Source organism: Nicrophorus vespilloides, unplaced genomic scaffold, assembly GCF_001412225.1.
Source record: "Nicrophorus vespilloides isolate i.1.1-1 unplaced genomic scaffold, Nicve_v1.0, whole genome shotgun sequence".
Taxonomy (NCBI): domain Eukaryota; kingdom Metazoa; phylum Arthropoda; class Insecta; order Coleoptera; family Silphidae; genus Nicrophorus; species Nicrophorus vespilloides.
The window spans coordinates 113,356-133,076 of NW_017096478.1; the positions used below are offsets into that span (position 1 = coordinate 113,356).

The 19,721-nt window shown below is 28.0% G+C and overlaps 1 protein-coding gene across 1 annotated transcript in view; it reads left to right on the top strand.

The window, feature by feature from the left end:
- The first annotated feature begins 353 nt into the window (after window positions 1–353).
- Window positions 354–19,721, top strand: part of LOC108557119 — a 165,987-nt gene continuing 146,619 nt past the window's right edge. Inside the window, exons 1-2 of the mRNA XM_017913524.1 lie at window positions 354–545; window positions 18,157–18,481. Of these exons, the coding sequence (XP_017769013.1) occupies window positions 18,430–18,481 (52 nt within the window). The 5' untranslated portion in view covers window positions 354–545; window positions 18,157–18,429. The remainder of the gene's footprint in view (window positions 546–18,156; window positions 18,482–19,721) is intronic.

Genomic DNA, 19,721 nt, shown 5'->3' on the forward strand with positions numbered 1-19,721 from the left:
TACACGCTTATTTATTCGTCGCGCAAAACCGCCCCCCATTTGAGATAGCGTCGCGACGCGTTTCGCTGCGGTGCGGGTCATTTTGGGGGGTCGCAACGTGTGTTTTTTTTTCATCCATCCCCCCGTTATCTAAATTAGTGCAGGAGGGGGGGTGAAGGTTGAAGGGGTTTTACGCCGGAGGCTTATTAATGCAATTTTATCTTCGTTGTCCACCCTTTTTGTAGACATAATTAGAACCACTATCCCCGACTATTAATAGCATCTTGGATTCCGTTGCGCATGGCGCTAGGGGGCGGCTGGAAGCGGCGCGTCGACTTCCCGCGGCCCAACAAACTTCATCAGTTGCCGGCGTCGCGACGCACCAACCGGTTCATACATCCGACGTGAATCCCGTCTGCAACGCGAACGAACACGTGAAGTGCGCAATTTGTACAACGACGAGTGTTTTTAAAGAGAATTGAAAAGAAAAGAAACTATATGGTGAATTTGCAACAGTGTTGATTAATCATCAAAGAAACAGTGTCAACAATTGCAACAAATACCTGGTAATGTTGCTTGCCTCCCCATGATACACCAGTGATTAGAACTTCCATTGACTTTAACGAAACTAGCCTTGGCATCATTGGCACCGCAATCATTCCATTAATTCATCGCGCCCTGTCTCTATTATGTAAAACGTACGAACCGCCGCACAAATCTTCCGCTCGATCAATAATCCAAAAACATAATTAAAACAACTCCGATGGGAAATATAGTTTAATCAACAATTTACATAATGCATCAATTCACAATCCTTACAGTTATATTTTATTCAAAAACGTTTCAAATCGGATCATTTCAAGTGAAATTTCACTCAATACTTAAATTCACTTTTGTACCAATTTTATAGAGAAAAGAGTGAGTCTTATAATTTGAAATTTTTACCATCTCGAAAACTAACTCCTCTCTCAATTTAAAATATACACATTTTTAGTATTCAATCACAAATTACGCAATATATGAATTCACTTTTGTCCCGAAAACTACTTTTTGTCCCTTCTTCAGTTGAAATTTACACATTTTTTAGTTTCCTCAATCACAAATTACTTAAAACTTGAATTCACTTTATCACAATTCCTTCATAGTTTGAAATTTTTACTATTTCGAAGAAGTGAATTGGTTTCCTTTTTCTTTCTTCGTTCAAAATTTACACATTTTTTAGTATCCTCAATCAAAAGTTACTCAATACTTTAATTCACTCTTGTCCCAATTTTAAAGAGAAAAAAAAAATGTCTTTCACAACTTGAAATTTTCACTATGTCAGAAAACGAATTCACTTTTTTTCCTTTATTCAGTTAAAATGTATACATTTTTTAGTATCTTCAATCACAAATTACTCAATACTTGAATTCATTTCTTTCCCAATTTTAAAGACAAAAAAATCTTTATTAATTTGAAATTTTCATCACCAATTTACACATTTTTACAATTTCTTTTTATATTTAAAATCTTCTTAAAATTAAAAAAATCTATATTTTCAAAACGAATTATTTTAACGGAAATTTCACTTAGTATTTGAATTCACTTTTGTCCCAATTTGAAAGAGAAATAAAGTGTTTTTCATAATTTTAAATGTTTACCATCTCAAAAACTAATTCACTTCTTTTCCCTTCTTCAGTTAAAATTTACGCATTTTTTAGTATTTTCAATCACAAATTACTCAATACTTGAATTCACTTCTTTCCCAATTTTAAACAGATAAAAATACTTCTTAATATCAAATTTTCATCAAAGTGACAACGAATTTATGTAATTATTTTTCTTAATTTGAAATTTACACAACTTTTCCAGATCTTCAATCACCTATTATTCAATACACAAATTCACTTGTTTCCTACTTTTAAATAGAAAAAAAATCTATTTTTATAATCTTTTTGAATTTGAAATTTTCACTAAATCTCCAAATAAATTCACTACTTTCTTCAATTTTTAGATAAAGTTTCCTTTTTAATTCGTAATTTTCACCATATCGAAAACAAATCACGCGGATGTAAAGTTTTTTTCTCACCCTGCACATAAATATTGGATAACTTAAAGTTGTTTCCTTCTCAAGCTCCCAAGTCAAATAAAATTGTTTGGAAAGCTTTAAAATATAACACCGGACCAAACTGAAAAAAAAAACAACAACTATAGAATCGATAGTGTATATACTCTCACACCTATTTCCGCGCTGCCCCATATTTTCGCTCTATTTCATTGCCAATTTTATCCGAATTAAAACTACCTTTGTTTCCGGGTATTTTCATTAATTCATGATTGGACCATATTTATTGGTCCATGTAGAGAGATATGGATAATAAATGTGGTTTTCATTACACATCAAAAATCAAATTTTACTGCTTTAATTGTAATTTGAATTCATCGAAATATATCAATTTGAAAATTTAAAAAAAATGTTTAAATATACATCAATTAGTTTAAAGTCATTGAAATAGCAATACGAAAAGTAAGTTGAAATAAAAATAATGCTAAAAAAATACATTACATAAGTACTTTAAAGTGTGGTATTATTAATAATTTTATGTTTAGTTAAAAAAATGATTGTAAAATTTTTCAAACACAAAACTTTTATAAAGTAATGAAAATATTGATTCAATTTATATTAGAAACAAACATAAAAATATAGACAAAGTAGTCAAAAATCTGTGTAAGAGATAGAATTTTATAAAAATTTACTAAATTTATATAAAATTTTATAGAAAATACAAAATATTTTTCTAAATAAAAATTAACAGATTTTACACAAATTTGGTAAACTTGTATTATTTAATAGAGAATTAAGTGGTAAATATTATATAAAATTGAAAATACACAAAAAAGTAATGTAAATTTGTAGATATAATTTTATTTTTGAGTTTTTCTTTGAAAAATTCTACTCGAATTTTGATGAAATTACCAAATTATTTATTGAATTCATTAAAAATTAGACTTTAATTATAAAAATTGAATAATATTTCGTTAAAACTAAATCATTTAACTGATTAATTAAGAATTTGTGTATGAAACAGTGGACGATATTAATTAAATTCGATTAGTTAAATTAGTGTGATTTGGAAAATGTCTCGTGTTAAAATTATTGTGTTACCATTTCGAAACGGCTTAGTTGCAGTTAAAATTTATGGAAAATGTTTAAACGAGCAGTGAAGCCGTACAGAAACATTAATCATACTCGAAACAAAAGTTTCCGAATCAATGCTATTGCGATTTGAGAAAGTTATTGCTCCACGAAGATGATAAGATTTACGATTAGAAGAGTAGAAGGAGGAAGGAGAGAGAGAGGGCTTTCATTAAAACGCGATTCGCTTTATATAAATATTACGTAATTGTGATTAATGAACACTTTTACCCCCATACACACACTATATAAGTAGTTAAGAAACTGCATGCAAATTCGGTCCGCAATTTCATATCTTTAAGACCCATTTACTTCAACCTCTTAAAAGACATTAATTACCTGCGCCTTCAATCAGTACAAATTTTGTATTTAAAAAATTGAGCAAACTACGAATAAATTCTAAAAAAATAACACACAAGTTTCTTTTTGTACGGTTTATTTGTTTAAGTCCGGCTTCAAACAGTACGGTTTATTGGCAAAATCATTTACCCGGACTTTCTAGGACTTTCTTGCGTATAACTGGAATTCAATAAAATACTCAAAATTAGGGAAAAAATGTCCTCGATTAGTGCGATTTTAAATAGTAAAAGAAATTAGCCTGACAATGCGAGGTATTACTGTATAATCATAGAGCAATGGTGCGTACACATTACTTCCAAAAAAATTTAAATATGAAACTTGACAAGTTACAAGTAAATTACGATTTTTTGTAATATACCACATTAAATACATATATAATAAGCACAATTAGCAAAAGAAAATTTCCTTGATTAGTACGGTATAAAACAGTACAAGATATTGACCAAATCGATTACTAGGACTATGCGAGGTATTACTGTATTTTTATCCAATAATGGTAGGTACACACTTATTCCGTTGAAAGTAAACTATCAAAGTTGACAAGTTACTTGAAAGTACCCATTTCTTCTACTCTACCTAATTATATGCGTGTAACATGAATTAAATAAAATAAGCGAATTTAAAGAAAGAAAAAGTACTCGATTAGTCCGGTTTTAAACTGTCAAAATATGTTTCGGATGTGATTAATCGGACTATCCGAGGCATTTTCATCCAATAATGGTGCGTACACGCTAATTTCTCTGAAAGTAAAATATGTCAATTGACAAGTTATTTATAAAGTACGCATTACTGATATACCTAATAATATGTAACATGACTTAAATAAAATTAGCATAATTAAGGAAAGAAAAAGACCTCGATTAGTCCGATTTTCGACAGTCGAGATATTGTCGAATGCAATTAACCGGACTATCCGAGGTATTTTCTTCGAATAATGGTGCGTACACGCTAATTTGTTCGAAAGTAAAATATGTCACTTGACAAGTTACTTGTTAAGTATGCATTTCTAATACACCGAATTATATGTAACTTGAATTAAATAAAATTTGCATAATTAAGGAAAGAAAAAGACCTCGATTAGTCCGGTTTTAAATAGTAATAGAAATTGGCTACAGCAATTTCCCAGAGTATGGAAAATATTGATGAATTTTCATTAAAATAATGGTGAGTACAAACTAATATCTTTAAAAGAAAAATATATCACTTAACAAGTTACTTGTAAAGTACGCATTTCTAATATGAATTAAATAAAATTACCATAATTAAGGATAGAAAAAGACCTCGATTAGTCCGGTTTTAAACAGTAAGAACATTGGTTACAGCAATTACCCAGAGTATGGGAAGTATTGATGAATTTTCATTAAAATAATGGTGCGCATACACTAATTTCTCAAAAAGAGAAATATGAAATTTGAGAGGTTATTTGAAAAATACAATTTTTTTCCAATATACTCTTTCTGTGCGTATAACAGAAATTAAATAAATTAAGCAAAACATAAAGACAGATTAGTCTGACAGTCAAGATATTGGCGGATGCGATTAACCGGACTAATCGAAAGAAATATGAAATTTGACAAGTTATTTCAAAAGTAGACATTTTTTAAGCAACATTATGGATAGATAAAGTACTCGATTAGTCCGGTTTCAAACAATACAAGGTATTGGCGAAAGCAATTATTCGGATTATGCGGGGTATTGCTATATAGTCATCAACTACTGGTGCGCACACACTACTACCGCTGAATGTAAAATATAAAACTTGACAAATTACTTGCAAAGTACGCATTTTTCTGTAAAAAACCTTATTATAAGCGATTAACCGGACTATCCCAGGCATTTTCATCCAATAAATGTGCGTAGACAGTTGAGCGTAGTGCGTAGTGCGTTGAAAGTAAAATATGACACTTGTCAAGTTACTTGTAAAGTAAGAATTTTTACTAATATACCTCATTATATCAAAAATTAAATAAACTAACCAAAATTACAGAAAGAAAGTCAATAATTGAAGAAAGCGTTTATGAAAAAAATAAGTGTTTTCTCATTAAAAAGTAATTAATAAAATATTTATAAACTCAAATTATTCAACCACAAATTATTTTCTAAATACTAGTATAATGATTCTAAAATAAATTTCCTACAAAACTTAACGACCACTTTTTTTTGTACGTATACCCAAAAAAAAATTGTCCACATCATTTGTAACATTTTAAATGAAAACATTGCCTGTTTAACGATTATTTATTATATTATTTATATTAATTATGTAGTACAAATTGGGTTTTGCGGTTTTGACTAATGAGCGTTAATAAACTGGACTGTTATGAAAAATGTCCAGCAGACAGCAATATCGATTGAACCTCATGTTGCGAAGAAGAAAAAAAAACATGTGGGTAACAACATACTTAGTTTAATCACTCAATTGCTTTCCTTCATGTTCAGAAGGAAGAAAAAAATTGTGTAATAAAAATTGAAGTATCGATTTTTTTTTCTTATATAATATTTATTTAATATTATCTTAGTGAAATGTTGCAAGAATTGTGGTAAGTTTATAAAAAAAAGAAGTAATCTTCAAGTGAAAACTTTTCAGCATTAGAAACTACAGACATGTTATATACAGAATATTTAAATTAAACAAGTTTACTTTTATCTTCGAAGTATAAGTAAATTACTTTTATTTAGGAAAATGTAATGAGTTTTTTTTTTAATATTTATTTCTTGAGATGAGAAATATTTAAATACATTCGTTTTCATCTTTCCATTAAGCAACAACAACAAAAAAACCATTACAAAAGATGATTGTTCTTTAATTATTTTATACATCTTGTGCACAAAGCATTTATTTCAATTCTAAATTCAATCATACTTTTATTAATTTTTGTGAAAAGTTTATGAAATGAAATGTTTTTTTTTATTTCATTATACAAAAGTACCTCGCACAGTGCGAGCATTGAAAGTGTCCGAATCCGGACTGATCGAGGTTTTAAATAAATGCAAAAGTCAAGTTAATAATTTTGTTGCTCAATTAAAATTTAGATTTGAAATTGTGTTTACAAACCGGAATTTAGTGAATCCGCACTGATTGAAGCCGTACTATGCGAATTATACTTTGTATTCAATTTTATACCATTAATTAAACTAACATTAATTAAATTAATTTAAATTAAGACATAAATTTCTATTTCAAATTTGTTGTAATTTTTTATGTGAAAGAAGTCGAATTAAATTAATTGATCATGTTATATAATGTTAATATTTGAAGCAAAATGAAGGAGGATTTCCTCAAAGACTTAGGAATAATATTATTAATTATAACTCAATTTACATAACAAATATATACAGTGAATATTAATTAGTACGTTTATTATTAATACCGAAATATTTGCTTTATATATATATATAGATGTAAGAATGCCAGTGAAGCTGATTAAATTTATTCTCATAACAATGGAAAACGAGGAATTCCATACAATTATCGCAGCCTTCCACGATTTTAATTTTAGAATCGAGTTTAATATGGAATATTTTCAGACAAAACACGTCCATTATTATGTATTTTATTTACGTATATATTTTACGTAATCTAATTAAACTGATTTAAAATCAGACCTATAATAAAGGTTAATTTCATTTAATATTTATTTCATTTGATAATTATAATTTTCTCACAGATTTATTTTTTTTTTTAATTCTGAAATTAATTGATTTTAAAATTACTGAAATAATTAATAGAAATGTAATGTTCTAAAATTCACAAGAATGTTGTTTCATGTTATTCATATATAGTTTTTTAATGATAAATCTAATTTACTCACATTTAAATTTACTGAAATTAATTACATTGCTTCAGTGCTGAAATATTTTTTTTCTTGTTATTCCTGTGTATCTTTTCAATAATAATAATAATTCTCATATGCACATGTGTTTACAAACATGTTATTACTTGATTTTATTGCTGAAAATGCTGAAATTACATTGAATTTACAAAATATAGAAGAAGTTGATTGGTTTTTATTTATGTAATTCTTTTTATAAATAAAGTCAAATTTCATCGTATATTTATTTAAAAATATTTACTGAAATTCGCTGATTTTCATTATTTTAGTATTGAAAGACACTGAAATTAATTAAATTTGCAGAATATAAAAAAAGATATTTTTTTATTCATGTATTTATTTTTCAGAATAAATTCTAATTTTCTCGCATACTTATTTAAAAATCTATCCCGAAATTAATGGATTTCATTTTTTCAGTCCTGAAATTACATTAAATTTCCAGAATACATATAGGCAAGAAATTTCTGAAATTCATTAATTTTAGTGGTGTAAAACGCTGAAACTGGGTAACAATAGTCGTTCATTTAATTGTTTCAGTATACTTTAACAAATAAGCTTCTCTAAAAAAAACATAAAAAATTCAAGAATATTTACTGAAATTTATTGTTCGATTTCTGAAACGACCTGAAATACGTTCTTGCGTTAATTAAAACTATAGTTTTCTTTTGTAAATCAAATTCCAAGAAGCTCTACAAAAAATAATTCATTTCACAAAATCACCCAAAAAAAATAGCAATTGAGATATATACTGAAATTAATTAATTTTATTGTTTCAGTTCTGAAAAAACGCTGAAATTACATTCAATTTCCACTATACATATTAATTTCTTGAGTAATGTTTTTTCAATCATATTTCTAATAAGACAGTTATTCCTTGATTTCATTATTTCTGTGCTGAAAAATGCTGAAATTACATTAAATTTTCACAATATAGTATAGTTTTATTCCTTTCTATTAATGTTTTTTTTAGGAAAACATTTTCATTTTCTCGTATATATATTTAAAACCATTTACTGAAATACATTGATTTCAGTTTTTGGCTGCTGAAAGATGCTGAAATAACTTCAAATTTCTTCTATTTATAAGAATGTTATTCATTTTTATTAATGTTTAATTTTTAAATAATTATATTATTTTTCTCACCAATTTACTGAAAAATTTACTGAAATTCATTGATTTAATTTTTTCGTTGCTGATAGACGCTTAAATTAATTTAAATTACATAACCTTTTTATTAACGTATTTTTAAGTATAAATTCTAATTTATCCATATCTATCGATAAATTAGTTAATGAAATCAATCAACTTTCAGTTCTGAAACATACACAAGTAATTTCTTGTTTTTTTAATAATATTTCTAAATGTTCTATATATTTATTTATAAATCTGAAGTTAATTGCTTAAACCAGGTTATGTTTCGAAGCTATAGTCGTTCATTTAATTGTTTCAGTACGCTTTAACAAATAAGGTTCTCTGAAAGGACATGAAAAATTCAAGAATATTTACTGAAATTCATTGTTCGAATTCTGCAATGGTCCTGAAAGACGTTCCTTCGTTAAATAAAACAATAGTTTTGTTGTGCAATTGCAATTCCAAGCGAAATAATTGATTTCCCAAAACCACCTAAAGGGTAACAATTGTAATATATCCCGAAAATAATTGATTTTATTGTTTCACTTCTGAAAAAACGCTGAAATTACATTAAAATTCCACGTAATGCAAGTAATTTATTATTATTCGTGTATATTTCAATAATTTCTAAGTTTCTCATATACTTATTTAAAAATCTGAAATTAATTGATTTCAGTGCTGCAAAACGCTGAAACCACATGATGTTTCCATAATAATGGTTGTTGATTTAATAGTTTCAGCACGCTTTAAAAAAATAAGCTTCTCTAAAAGGACATGAAAAATTCAAGAATATTTACTGAAATTCATTGTTTGAATTCTGAATGGTCCTGAAAGACGTTCCTTCGTGAAATAAAACAATAGTTTTGTTGTGCAAATGTAATTCCAAACAAAATAATTGATATTCCAAAACCACCCAAAAGGTAATAATTGACATATATCCTGAAAATAATTGATTTTATTGTTTCAGTTTTGAAAAAACGCTGAAATTACAATAAAATTCCACGTAATGCAAGTAATTTCTTATTATTCGTGTATATTTCAATAATTTCTAAGTTACTCATATACTTATTTAAAAATCTGAAATTCATTGATTTCAGTGCTGCAAAACGCTGAAACCACATGATGTTTCCATAATAATGGTTGTTGATTTAATAGTTTCAGCACGCTTTAAAAAAATAAGCTTCTCTAAAAGGACATGAAAAATTCAAGTATATTTACTGAAATTCATTGTTCGAATTCTGAATGGTCCTGAAAGACGTTCCTTCGTGAAATAAAACAATAGTTTTGTTGTTCAAATGTAATTCCAAACAAAATAATTGATTTTCCAAAACCACAAAAAAAAATTGAATAAGAGGAGAACAATTAGGGCCGCTGCAGCAGCGCCTTTTGTATATTTGGATGAAAATGAGCACGGCCGATGATGTCAGTATTACGATTCAATTTAAATTCAATTAATAATTAAAGTGGTATTGCAGCAGTAACTTGTTTGTCCTGTGTGCAAAGGCCAATGAATAATTCATCGGTCCGCGTTTTCATTTTAATTATCCCCATGCGCGCAACAGAACCACTTCGAAACAACCTCTGTTTACATTACGCCCTTTTGTTAACCAATTTTTATTTAATTTCTTCATCCCCTATTTAGTATTATTATTATTTTACCGTAAACGCTGCAAGACTTACGTAATTGCTGTCTGCACCCGAAAGCGAGATTATCTCTTCACTTATTAAGACCGTGTTGACGGAAATATTCCGCACCGTGGGAGGTTGGCTTGGAAAATGCATAGCGCATTCCGCTTCCGATCGATTCCTTATGAAATATGTAAGATGCAAAGTGTGCATACATGAGATTTCGTTGCAACTGCTTATTATTTGTTTAAATATTCGATGAGAGCAACGACTTAATTATTAGTAATTTTACGTGCTCGATTACAGGCTTTGTCCTGGTTTCATACCCCACCCACTGTATACTTTTTTTTGTTGTTATTTGTAGTCCTGCAGCTTATTTTCTTTCTCCTAATGCAACATGCATTCGTCCAGCTCTCACATCGATCGCAAAATTACCTTCTGATTGATTCGCGGCAAATCAAAATACAATCTTTTACGTGTCGCTGCATATTTGATTCCTACAGAATTTGTTTAAAGATAATAACATATTCAGTTTCTTTATTATATATGCTTTTACGTTTTATATCCTTAGATCAGACTTGGCAACGTTTACATGTTCAGAAACAAGTAGAGGGAGCCGCAATTTCTCATAAAATGAGCCGCAGGTTGCCGACCCCTTCATCTTGTGCATGAAGCATTTATTTCAATTCTAAATTCAATCATACTTTTATTAATTTTTATGAAAAGTTTATGATATTGCAGTGAATAGTGCAAGTAGTCAAAGTGTTTGAAACCGGACTGATTGAGGTTTTAAATAAATACAAAAATCAAGCTAATAATTTTATGTACTAATTTTGTTAATCAATTAAAATTTAGTTTTGAAATTGTCTTTTCAAACCGGAATATAGTAAATCCGCACTGATTGAAGCAGTACTATGCGAAGTACAATATCAAGATAATAAAATATTCAGTTTTTTTTTATTATATATGCTTTTAAGTTTTATATCCTTAGATCAAACTCGGCAACGTTTTTTTAGCAAAGAGCCATTTCTAGTATCTAATCTGTTAAGAAACAATAGAGGGAGCCGCAATTTCTCATAAAATGAGCCGCAGGTTGCCGACCCCTTGATCTTTTGCATAAAGCATTTATTTCAATTCTAAATTCAATCATACTTTTATTAATTTTTGTGAAATGTTTATGAAATAAAATGTTTTTTTTTATTCCATAATACACAAGTAATTTTGTAGAGATGCAGTGAACAGTGCGAGTATTCAAAGTGTTTGAAACCGGACTTATTGAGGTTTTAAATAAATACAAAAATCAAACTAATAATTTTGTGTATTTTTCAAACCGGAATATAGTAAATCCGCACTGATCGAAGCAATACTATTCGAAGTACAATATCAAGATAATAAAATATTATTTTTTTTTAATATATATGCTTTTAAATTTTATATCCTTAGATCAAACTCGGCAACGTTTTTTTAGCAGAGCCATTTCTAGTATCTAATCTGTTAAGAAACAAGTAGAGGGAGCCGCAATTTCTCATAAAATGAGCCGCAGGTTGCCGACCCCTTGATCTTGTGCATAAAGCATTTATTTCAATTCTAAATTCAATCATACTTTTATTAATTTTTGTGAAAAGTTTATGAAATAAAATGTTTTTTTTTATTCCATAATACACAAGTAATTCTGTAGAGCTGCAGTGAACAGTGCGTGTATTCAAAGTGTTTGAAACCGGACTGATTGAGGTTTTAAATAAATACAAAAATCAAACTAATAATTTTGTGTACTTTTCAAACCGGAATATAGTAAATCCGCACTGATCGAAGCAATACTATTCGAAGTACAATATCAAGATAATAAAATATTCGACCCCCTGATCTTGTGCACAAAGCATTTATTTCAATTATAAATTCAATCACACTTTTATTAATTTTTGTGAAAAGTTTATGTAATAAAATTTTTTTTTTTTTATTTTATTATACACAAGTAATTCTGTAGAGCTGCAGTGAACAGTGCGAGTATTCAAAGTGTTTGAAACCGGACTGATTGAGGTTTTAAATAAATACAAAAATTAAGCTAATCATTTTGTGCACTAATTTTGTTAATCAATTAAAATTTAGTTTTGAAATTGTCTTTTCTAAACGGAATATAGTAAATCCGCACTGATCGAAGCCGTACTATGCGAAGTAGAATATCAAGATAATAAAATATTCAGTTTTTTTTATTATATATGCTTTTAATTTTTATATCCTTAGATCAGATTCGGCAACGTTTTTGTAGCAAAGAGCAAAGAGAAATAAGTAGAGGAAGCCGCAATTTCTCATAAAATGAGCCGCAGATTGCCGACTCCTGATCTAGATTCTATAAAATGTTCAAGTTTTCTTTTGTTGAATTTTCTTATTATTTTCTTTGATTAATGAATTAATTATTAATCATGTTTCAAGTAAAATTATTATAATAACCACGTATTGCCTTTTTTTTCAATTATAATCAATTTATGCTTATTTAAACATATTTTATCAAACAAGTTTTATCAAACAAGTTTAAAACATACAAAAATAAAATCTAGATTCTAGAAAATCTTCATCAACTATGCAGATAATATAGCATAATGTTTCAAAGAAGATTTTTACTATAATTTGTATCTGTAATTGATGTATATTAATTTCATTCTTATTTTCATTTACTGCACTTGCTTTAGGTAATGAATCAAGTATAAGACTTGCTTTAAGTAAAATAATTACGTTTTGCATTTTTTTCAACTAAAATCAAGTTTATTCTTATTTTATGAAAGAAGTTTAAAACACAAAAGCTTTTATATAAAAAAAACATACAAAATATACAAACCTATAGAAATACGTTATATAATAAGATAATAAATATCAATGTTCATGATGTATAAAATATGCTTACTTGAAACTTATGTAATAAGTTTGTAAACAGGATACAAGTTATTCAAATGTGTCAATGAGAAATTATACTAATTAATTTGATTCTATTTATTGAAAACTATGTAAAAAAAATTATTGTTTGTACATTTTTGTGTAAGTATACACATATTTCTATAAGAAATAGTAAAGTAAAATAAAAATAATTTTCGATAAATTCTATAGAAAATGAATGTAAATTAAATTTTGATATAATTATTCAGTTTTATTGAAATTATTTTCGTATATTTATTCAATAAAATTTGGTTATAACCACATGAAAATGAAATTATTTTAATACGATATTTCAATTAATAAATTAAATGGAAAATTATACAAATATTATTTACGTCTGGTTGATTTCAGTGCATTTCATATTTTAAAAATAATATTTATTTTTTTAAATTATTTCGTCTCTGCTTTGTTTTCGTGATGGATTTAACTTGAATATGCAAAAATTATAATTATTTTTAATATAAAAAAAAATATATATTAAATTAAATATATTTTAAATTAAATTGAAATAAAAAGAGATTCGACTACAGTGGAATCTCGTTTAACGAGCATTTCGATTAAGGAGCAAAATTAATTGTAAGAAAAATGACTCGATTAACGAGCGACGTTTCGCATAACGAGTGACAATTTTTTAAACTTGCTGTACACATATTTCAGTATGCAAGTAAAAATCCGGAAATTTTTGAACGAATTAAACTTAAGCGAGGTGAAATATGTGTATATTTTTGAGAATTTTAGAGATTTTTAAATATTTTTTATAGTTACAACTTATTTCTGGTTTTAGTTGTTTTTATTTGTAGATACTTACGCATTATTCAGAATTATTTGTATAAAATATATGTAAAGTTACCGTTTAAACATAGTGATTATACAAGTCTTATTATTCTCATACACGTACATCACATTCCTATAAACGTACCAAAAAAATGAAGCAAAATTAGAAATCCAAGAGTCAATATCAATTCTCCATGCACATATGGATATTTCTGCATTAGTTCGATCAAGCTATTAAATAATCATGTAAATCGAAAAACGTTATTGGCAATGTTGTAATGTTGGGAAAGTAATTTCGTTTATTACCTTACTTGTATTTAATCAGCCTACTTCATTATGAATCATATTTGTAATTATATAATTTTCCAATTAACATTTCAAACTTGAACTGTTTGATTATCCTGTATATACATTTGTTTAGAATTTATTTTGTTCAATTAAAATTTACAAAAGCGTACTATAGTGAATCCGGACTGATCGAAGCTTGGTATTGTTCTGAATCAATATGAAAGGAAATTAATTATCGTAGGGATTATTAGCGTGTGTATATAGATACCTAAAATGAAACAATGAGATCCAAGTGTGCGTTGCTGACAGGCAGAACAGAGGTAGTTAGGTGCCTATAACCTGGACCATTATAGTAGTTATGATCGTTCGGCTAACTCGAATTGGAGATTGGACAATGTACGTGGTGTAGGTGTAGGGATGCGGCAAGGACGTGACCGAGCCTAGGAACACCTCTGAGCACGAACAATTTCTAAGGTGTTAGAATCCCATTTTCGGTGTGGCCTCACGTGCCCTCGCGCCGTTGAGTAAAATAAGTGTGGCACCAAACAAAAAAAAATTTACATATTTTATATAAGAAACTTAATTATATTTGTGTTTTCCCTTACATCTTTTTTAACACCACGTACATATCTTTATTCATAATTATACAAATGAAAGAAATCCAGTATTTCTATAATGCCAAGACTTTAGTCAATGAATAATTGGAATATATTGTTTAATTAAATAATTATAAGAAAATTTTGCATTTCAAAATGTTTATTTATATTATTAATTTCTATATATTTATTAGTGTCTTTAATTATCAAGTTTCGTTTATGTTTAAATATATCTGAGCGGCGGATATATCCGCCATATACTTTACACAAGACACGCCACTAGTCTTTTTTGGGCGGAGATGTAAATGCTTTGACATGAAATAAATACTGTATTAAGAATAATTCATTTTGTACGCATTTTGTTATAAACTTTCTCTTTGTAATAATACGTTTTTTCTCAACAAAAGGAAACCTAATTACAAAATCCTTTTTTGTTTCTACTCACGTATCGTCATATGAATTATGCAGGAGCAACAAAATCATCAGACCCGTATTTTTTTCTCAGTAGAATCGCGCGCAGCCCTTGGCGAACAAATAAAGAGGTGAACCTGGACTTGTTCTGTGTGTTAATAGTTTTGAAAATCTGTGGGGAAATCTGTGCAGGTCGGTCGATTGTTTAGGGGATTGGCCGGGACTCAATTATTCCATATTTGCGGTTTGTTTAGGCGATGAAAAGGATGTACAGGAGGAGCAAACAAAAATTATTGCAGTTTTTCTCCCCAAACGCAACGGTTCTACTCAGTTCCTGCGATGGTTCTGGGATTGGATTACAGCAAATACGTTTTTGTATTTTGTTTATATATTTCTTTTTTGTTTTTTTTTTTGCTGCGTGGATGAGAGAGAAAGAGCCTCGGGATTAAAAACAAACAAGATATTTATACAAAAATATATTTTTTCCTTAGCGCTGTTTACCTTCTTCGCTTCGTATTTTTGTTTGACTGGTAAACACTAGGAAAGATTATAGATTTCTCGTCCTGCAAAGAGGACTCTTTCTCTTCTCTCTATCTCTCTCTTGTATTTTATTTGCCATCGATTATTTGAAGTGCAATTTCATTTCGGATCACATTTGTCGAATGCAACCACTTCAATTGAAAAACACTATTTATTTATTTTTATCAATAATACTCATTATTGTTTATTTATTTATTCTTGTTAGTTAGTCTTGATTTTTTTTTTGTTAGGTTTTTCAAATTAGATTTACATTTTATTACGTGACGTTAAATTTCTATGAAGTTACGTTTAGGTTTAAATACGAGCGGCGAATATATCCGCCCTATCCTTTATACAAGAGATTTTGCTGGCTCAATCAACGAATCTTAGTTCTAAACAAGCACCACTAGTCTATTTTTTGACAGAACCATAAACGCTTTGATGTCAGGTCTGTGGAGGCTCTACTTTTGTTATTGAAATATGTCACTACATAATATTACAAAGGACATTTGAAAATTCGACGTTTGAAGTGAAGTTTGGTTAGGTTAAGATGTTGTTAAGTTAGGTTAGTTTTAGATTATGTCAAGTTAGGTTAACTTAAAATTATGTAAAGCTATGTTAGGTTAAGATTTGGTAAATTAGGCTAGCTCTATATTACGTTAAGTTGTTAAGTTAGGTTGGGTATATACTATGTAAAGTAAGGTTAGATTTATATTATGTTAAGTTATATTATGTTAAGTATAGACTACGTAAAATTAGGTTACGTTAATATTTTGTCAAATTCACCTATCCGAATTTAACAAAATCTTAACGTAACCTAATTTTGCGTAGTATATACCTAACTTAAGATTATGGTTACACAATAACCATAAACGTTTTTTTTTATATTACGCTAGATTTATGGTAGGTTAGGTTTAGATTATGATGAGTTATGTTAGGTATAGACTATGCAAAGTTAGATTAAGATATTGTTAGGTTAGGTTTGGATTATATAAAGTTAGGTAAGGTATAGGTCAGCCTATCTCTACGGTAAATCGATAGACCCCACGCAAGGTCACTTCTACTATAAAAGAGAAAGGATAGATTACAACATCCTACCCTTATTCTGACCCAACCTTTTTCCTTTTTTTCCAATACAAATTTATCGTAAAATAAAACTTTACCGGATTTTATTATTCCCACCATATTGCAACACAAAAAGTGACGTGAGTCTTCGACACTAATGCTAAAAATCATAAAATATTACTTCAAAAAAATATAACAAATAATTTTATGACAATTTTTTGTACAAAATTTTAATTTAGTATAAGCTAATTCTTTCATCATATTTTAAAAACTAGACATATAATAATTAAAAAAAACTGATCTTGTTTCATAGAAAACATATTGATTTAAAGTACAAAGTTTAATTTTACTAATGAATGAATGAAATTGTAATTTGTTTCTTTGTATACTTCTAACTAGACTATAAATAAATTGTTACATTCTCTAAATTTAGATCAAAAATCAATTTCGCAGACAAAACGCATCGCCGACCCTTTTCATACCCAAATCAATCAAAAATAACCCTTTTGAGGCGAAATCAATATTTACGTTTAAGCTCTGCCTTTGTTTTGACATCTGTCTATTAACAATAATTATTAGTCAATATCTAATATTAGCGACATCCGGGAACAATGATCACAGTATGGATTAGAGAACTGAAACGTCTAGAACTTACAAAAAAAACATAACTAACGCGTTTAAGTGCGAGGAATTAGAGAAGAAAAGGCTTCTCCGCACAAAAGACGCACTCAGTAGAATAACAGGAAGCAATATTCATTACACGTTGATCAAAACTAATGCATGTTTTATTAAATTATTTCTTTTAAACCTATTGAATACTCTGTACAACAATACCTCGCATAGTACGGCTTCTATCCGTCAAGATTCGCTATAAAACATTTCGCATCAAACTTGAGAAAAATAAAAATTAAGTCCAAAAAATTAGTACACAAAATGAATACTAATGCAAAAATCATCGTTTTTTCTTTCTTTCTAAATGTCTTATGCCCCTATGTAACTTATATAATTAAACTCTGGACGTGTCCATTTCAGAATTGTCCCCATATTGAAACACTGATTTAGATCCTCAATAAATCTATTTTTAACCCCTTAAATGGTTGACGTATATATTCGTCATGGTCTTTTGTCTTGTGTAGCGCATATGACGAATATATTCGCATGATGTATCAATATAAACGTTAGCGACAAAAAAAACGTGACCTCTAGAGCAACCAATGCATACAATGCATCAAATAGCTTAAACAGTACGGCGAAACCAATTACCCGCACTATTCGAAACTGCATTTAATTATTCATCTGGAACACAAAAACTTGTTTGCAAATGAAAAAAAAAAATATGTAAACAAAAACTGCGACTTATTATTTATTTACACGAATGCCTTGGCTCTTTGCTGAACGAGCGTACAACAATGTAGTTTTCTTTAGAAGGAAAGTTTAAAATTAGTTTATTAATTAATTGTCTTTGTTGCAGGTTCTCGTGGATCGTTAGAAGGATCTCCGCTGTTCGTGTCCGCTTCTTTTTGTTTACTCTTTCTTCTTGATAAATAATATTATTAAAAAAAAATTAAATAACAGTTTTTGAAGATAAATAAATAATTAATTGCTTTTCGCGTTTCTAATAAAAAATAATACAAAATCCGCGTTTTGTCCGTTCGTGTTATTTTCCTTTTATCGGTGGAAAATGCTTAATATATAAAGTATAAGGTGCTTTTTGGTTAGTCGAAAATAGAAAGAAAACGACAGGATGTGCTCCGCTTTGATAAACGTGTCTGTTCCAGTTTTGATTTTCGTTTTTGGTAAGTCCATAATATTATTACTTTTATCTCTTATTTTTGTAATAAAATAAAAACGATATGCAATTTATGAATGTTTTCATTGAAAGACATCATTTTGTAATTATTATAATCATCGATACTTTATATTTCTTTATAATTATGATAAATCAACACAAAAGAAAATTTATGAGCATTATTGATACCTTTTTTATGAAATAAACGAAAAAAAAATCTTATATAACAAAACGAACGATAATTTATGAATGTTTGTATTGAACAAAATTATAATAACTTTTCTGTTTCATTTTATCCAATATTTCTGCCTTTATGTCTACTTTATTATTAAGTTTATTGTCCGTTTTTGTTTATGTTTTATTTCTTATACAAATGAAATTGTAATATTTATTTTAATTGTAATTTTTTTTATTCATAACGATTTGATTCGTTTCAAGAAAAATATTTAATTTTCATTAATTAAATTTTCTTAACTTTTAGTTTTTAATTGTGAATTCATTAATTAAAATCAATTAGAAATGTATTCGGATTAACATAAAAATTAAAATCTCATGACTTAATTAACGATTTTGTTAAATTTAACAAAAAATTGCATCATTATTTCCAATTTTCATAACTTTCTTTGTAAAATCGTTCACAAATATAAATCTTTGAAACAAAATTTTTTATCAAAAATTTTCTTATTATTCAATAAATTATTGAGTGTAAATAGCTATAAATTAGTTAAATTTAATTAATATAATTAAATTAGAAAAAATATACTTTGAACTAAACGTTAATTAAAACAAATAATGTATAAAAAAACAACAAATGAAAAAAAACCAAATTGATAAAGTAACAACGAAAACATGTTTGTTGTTTACTCACGTCTACATTTTTGTTTATATACAGTTTTTTTTTTGTAATGTGTTTGGAAGGAAATTAATATGTTTTTAATTAAATAATTGGCGTCGTATCCATTTGCAAATTAACAAGTATCTGGCATGTATTCAGAGGAGCCATCTGCTCTCTGTCGCGTTACATTTACTCTTTTTTTATGATTCATTTATGTATTTTTTTTAAATTTATTTTTGATCCTGGATGAAACGTAAACTCGCTCCATTTACGAGAAGCAATTGCATGCAATATGTGTCGGTCTGCTTTTAAATTAACGAGTCGTCGGTCAATCAGCTCCGTTTCTGTTTCAAATCATCGATTAAATATTTCTTCTCATCTCCTTTCATCTCATTTTCTTCAGCATCCAATA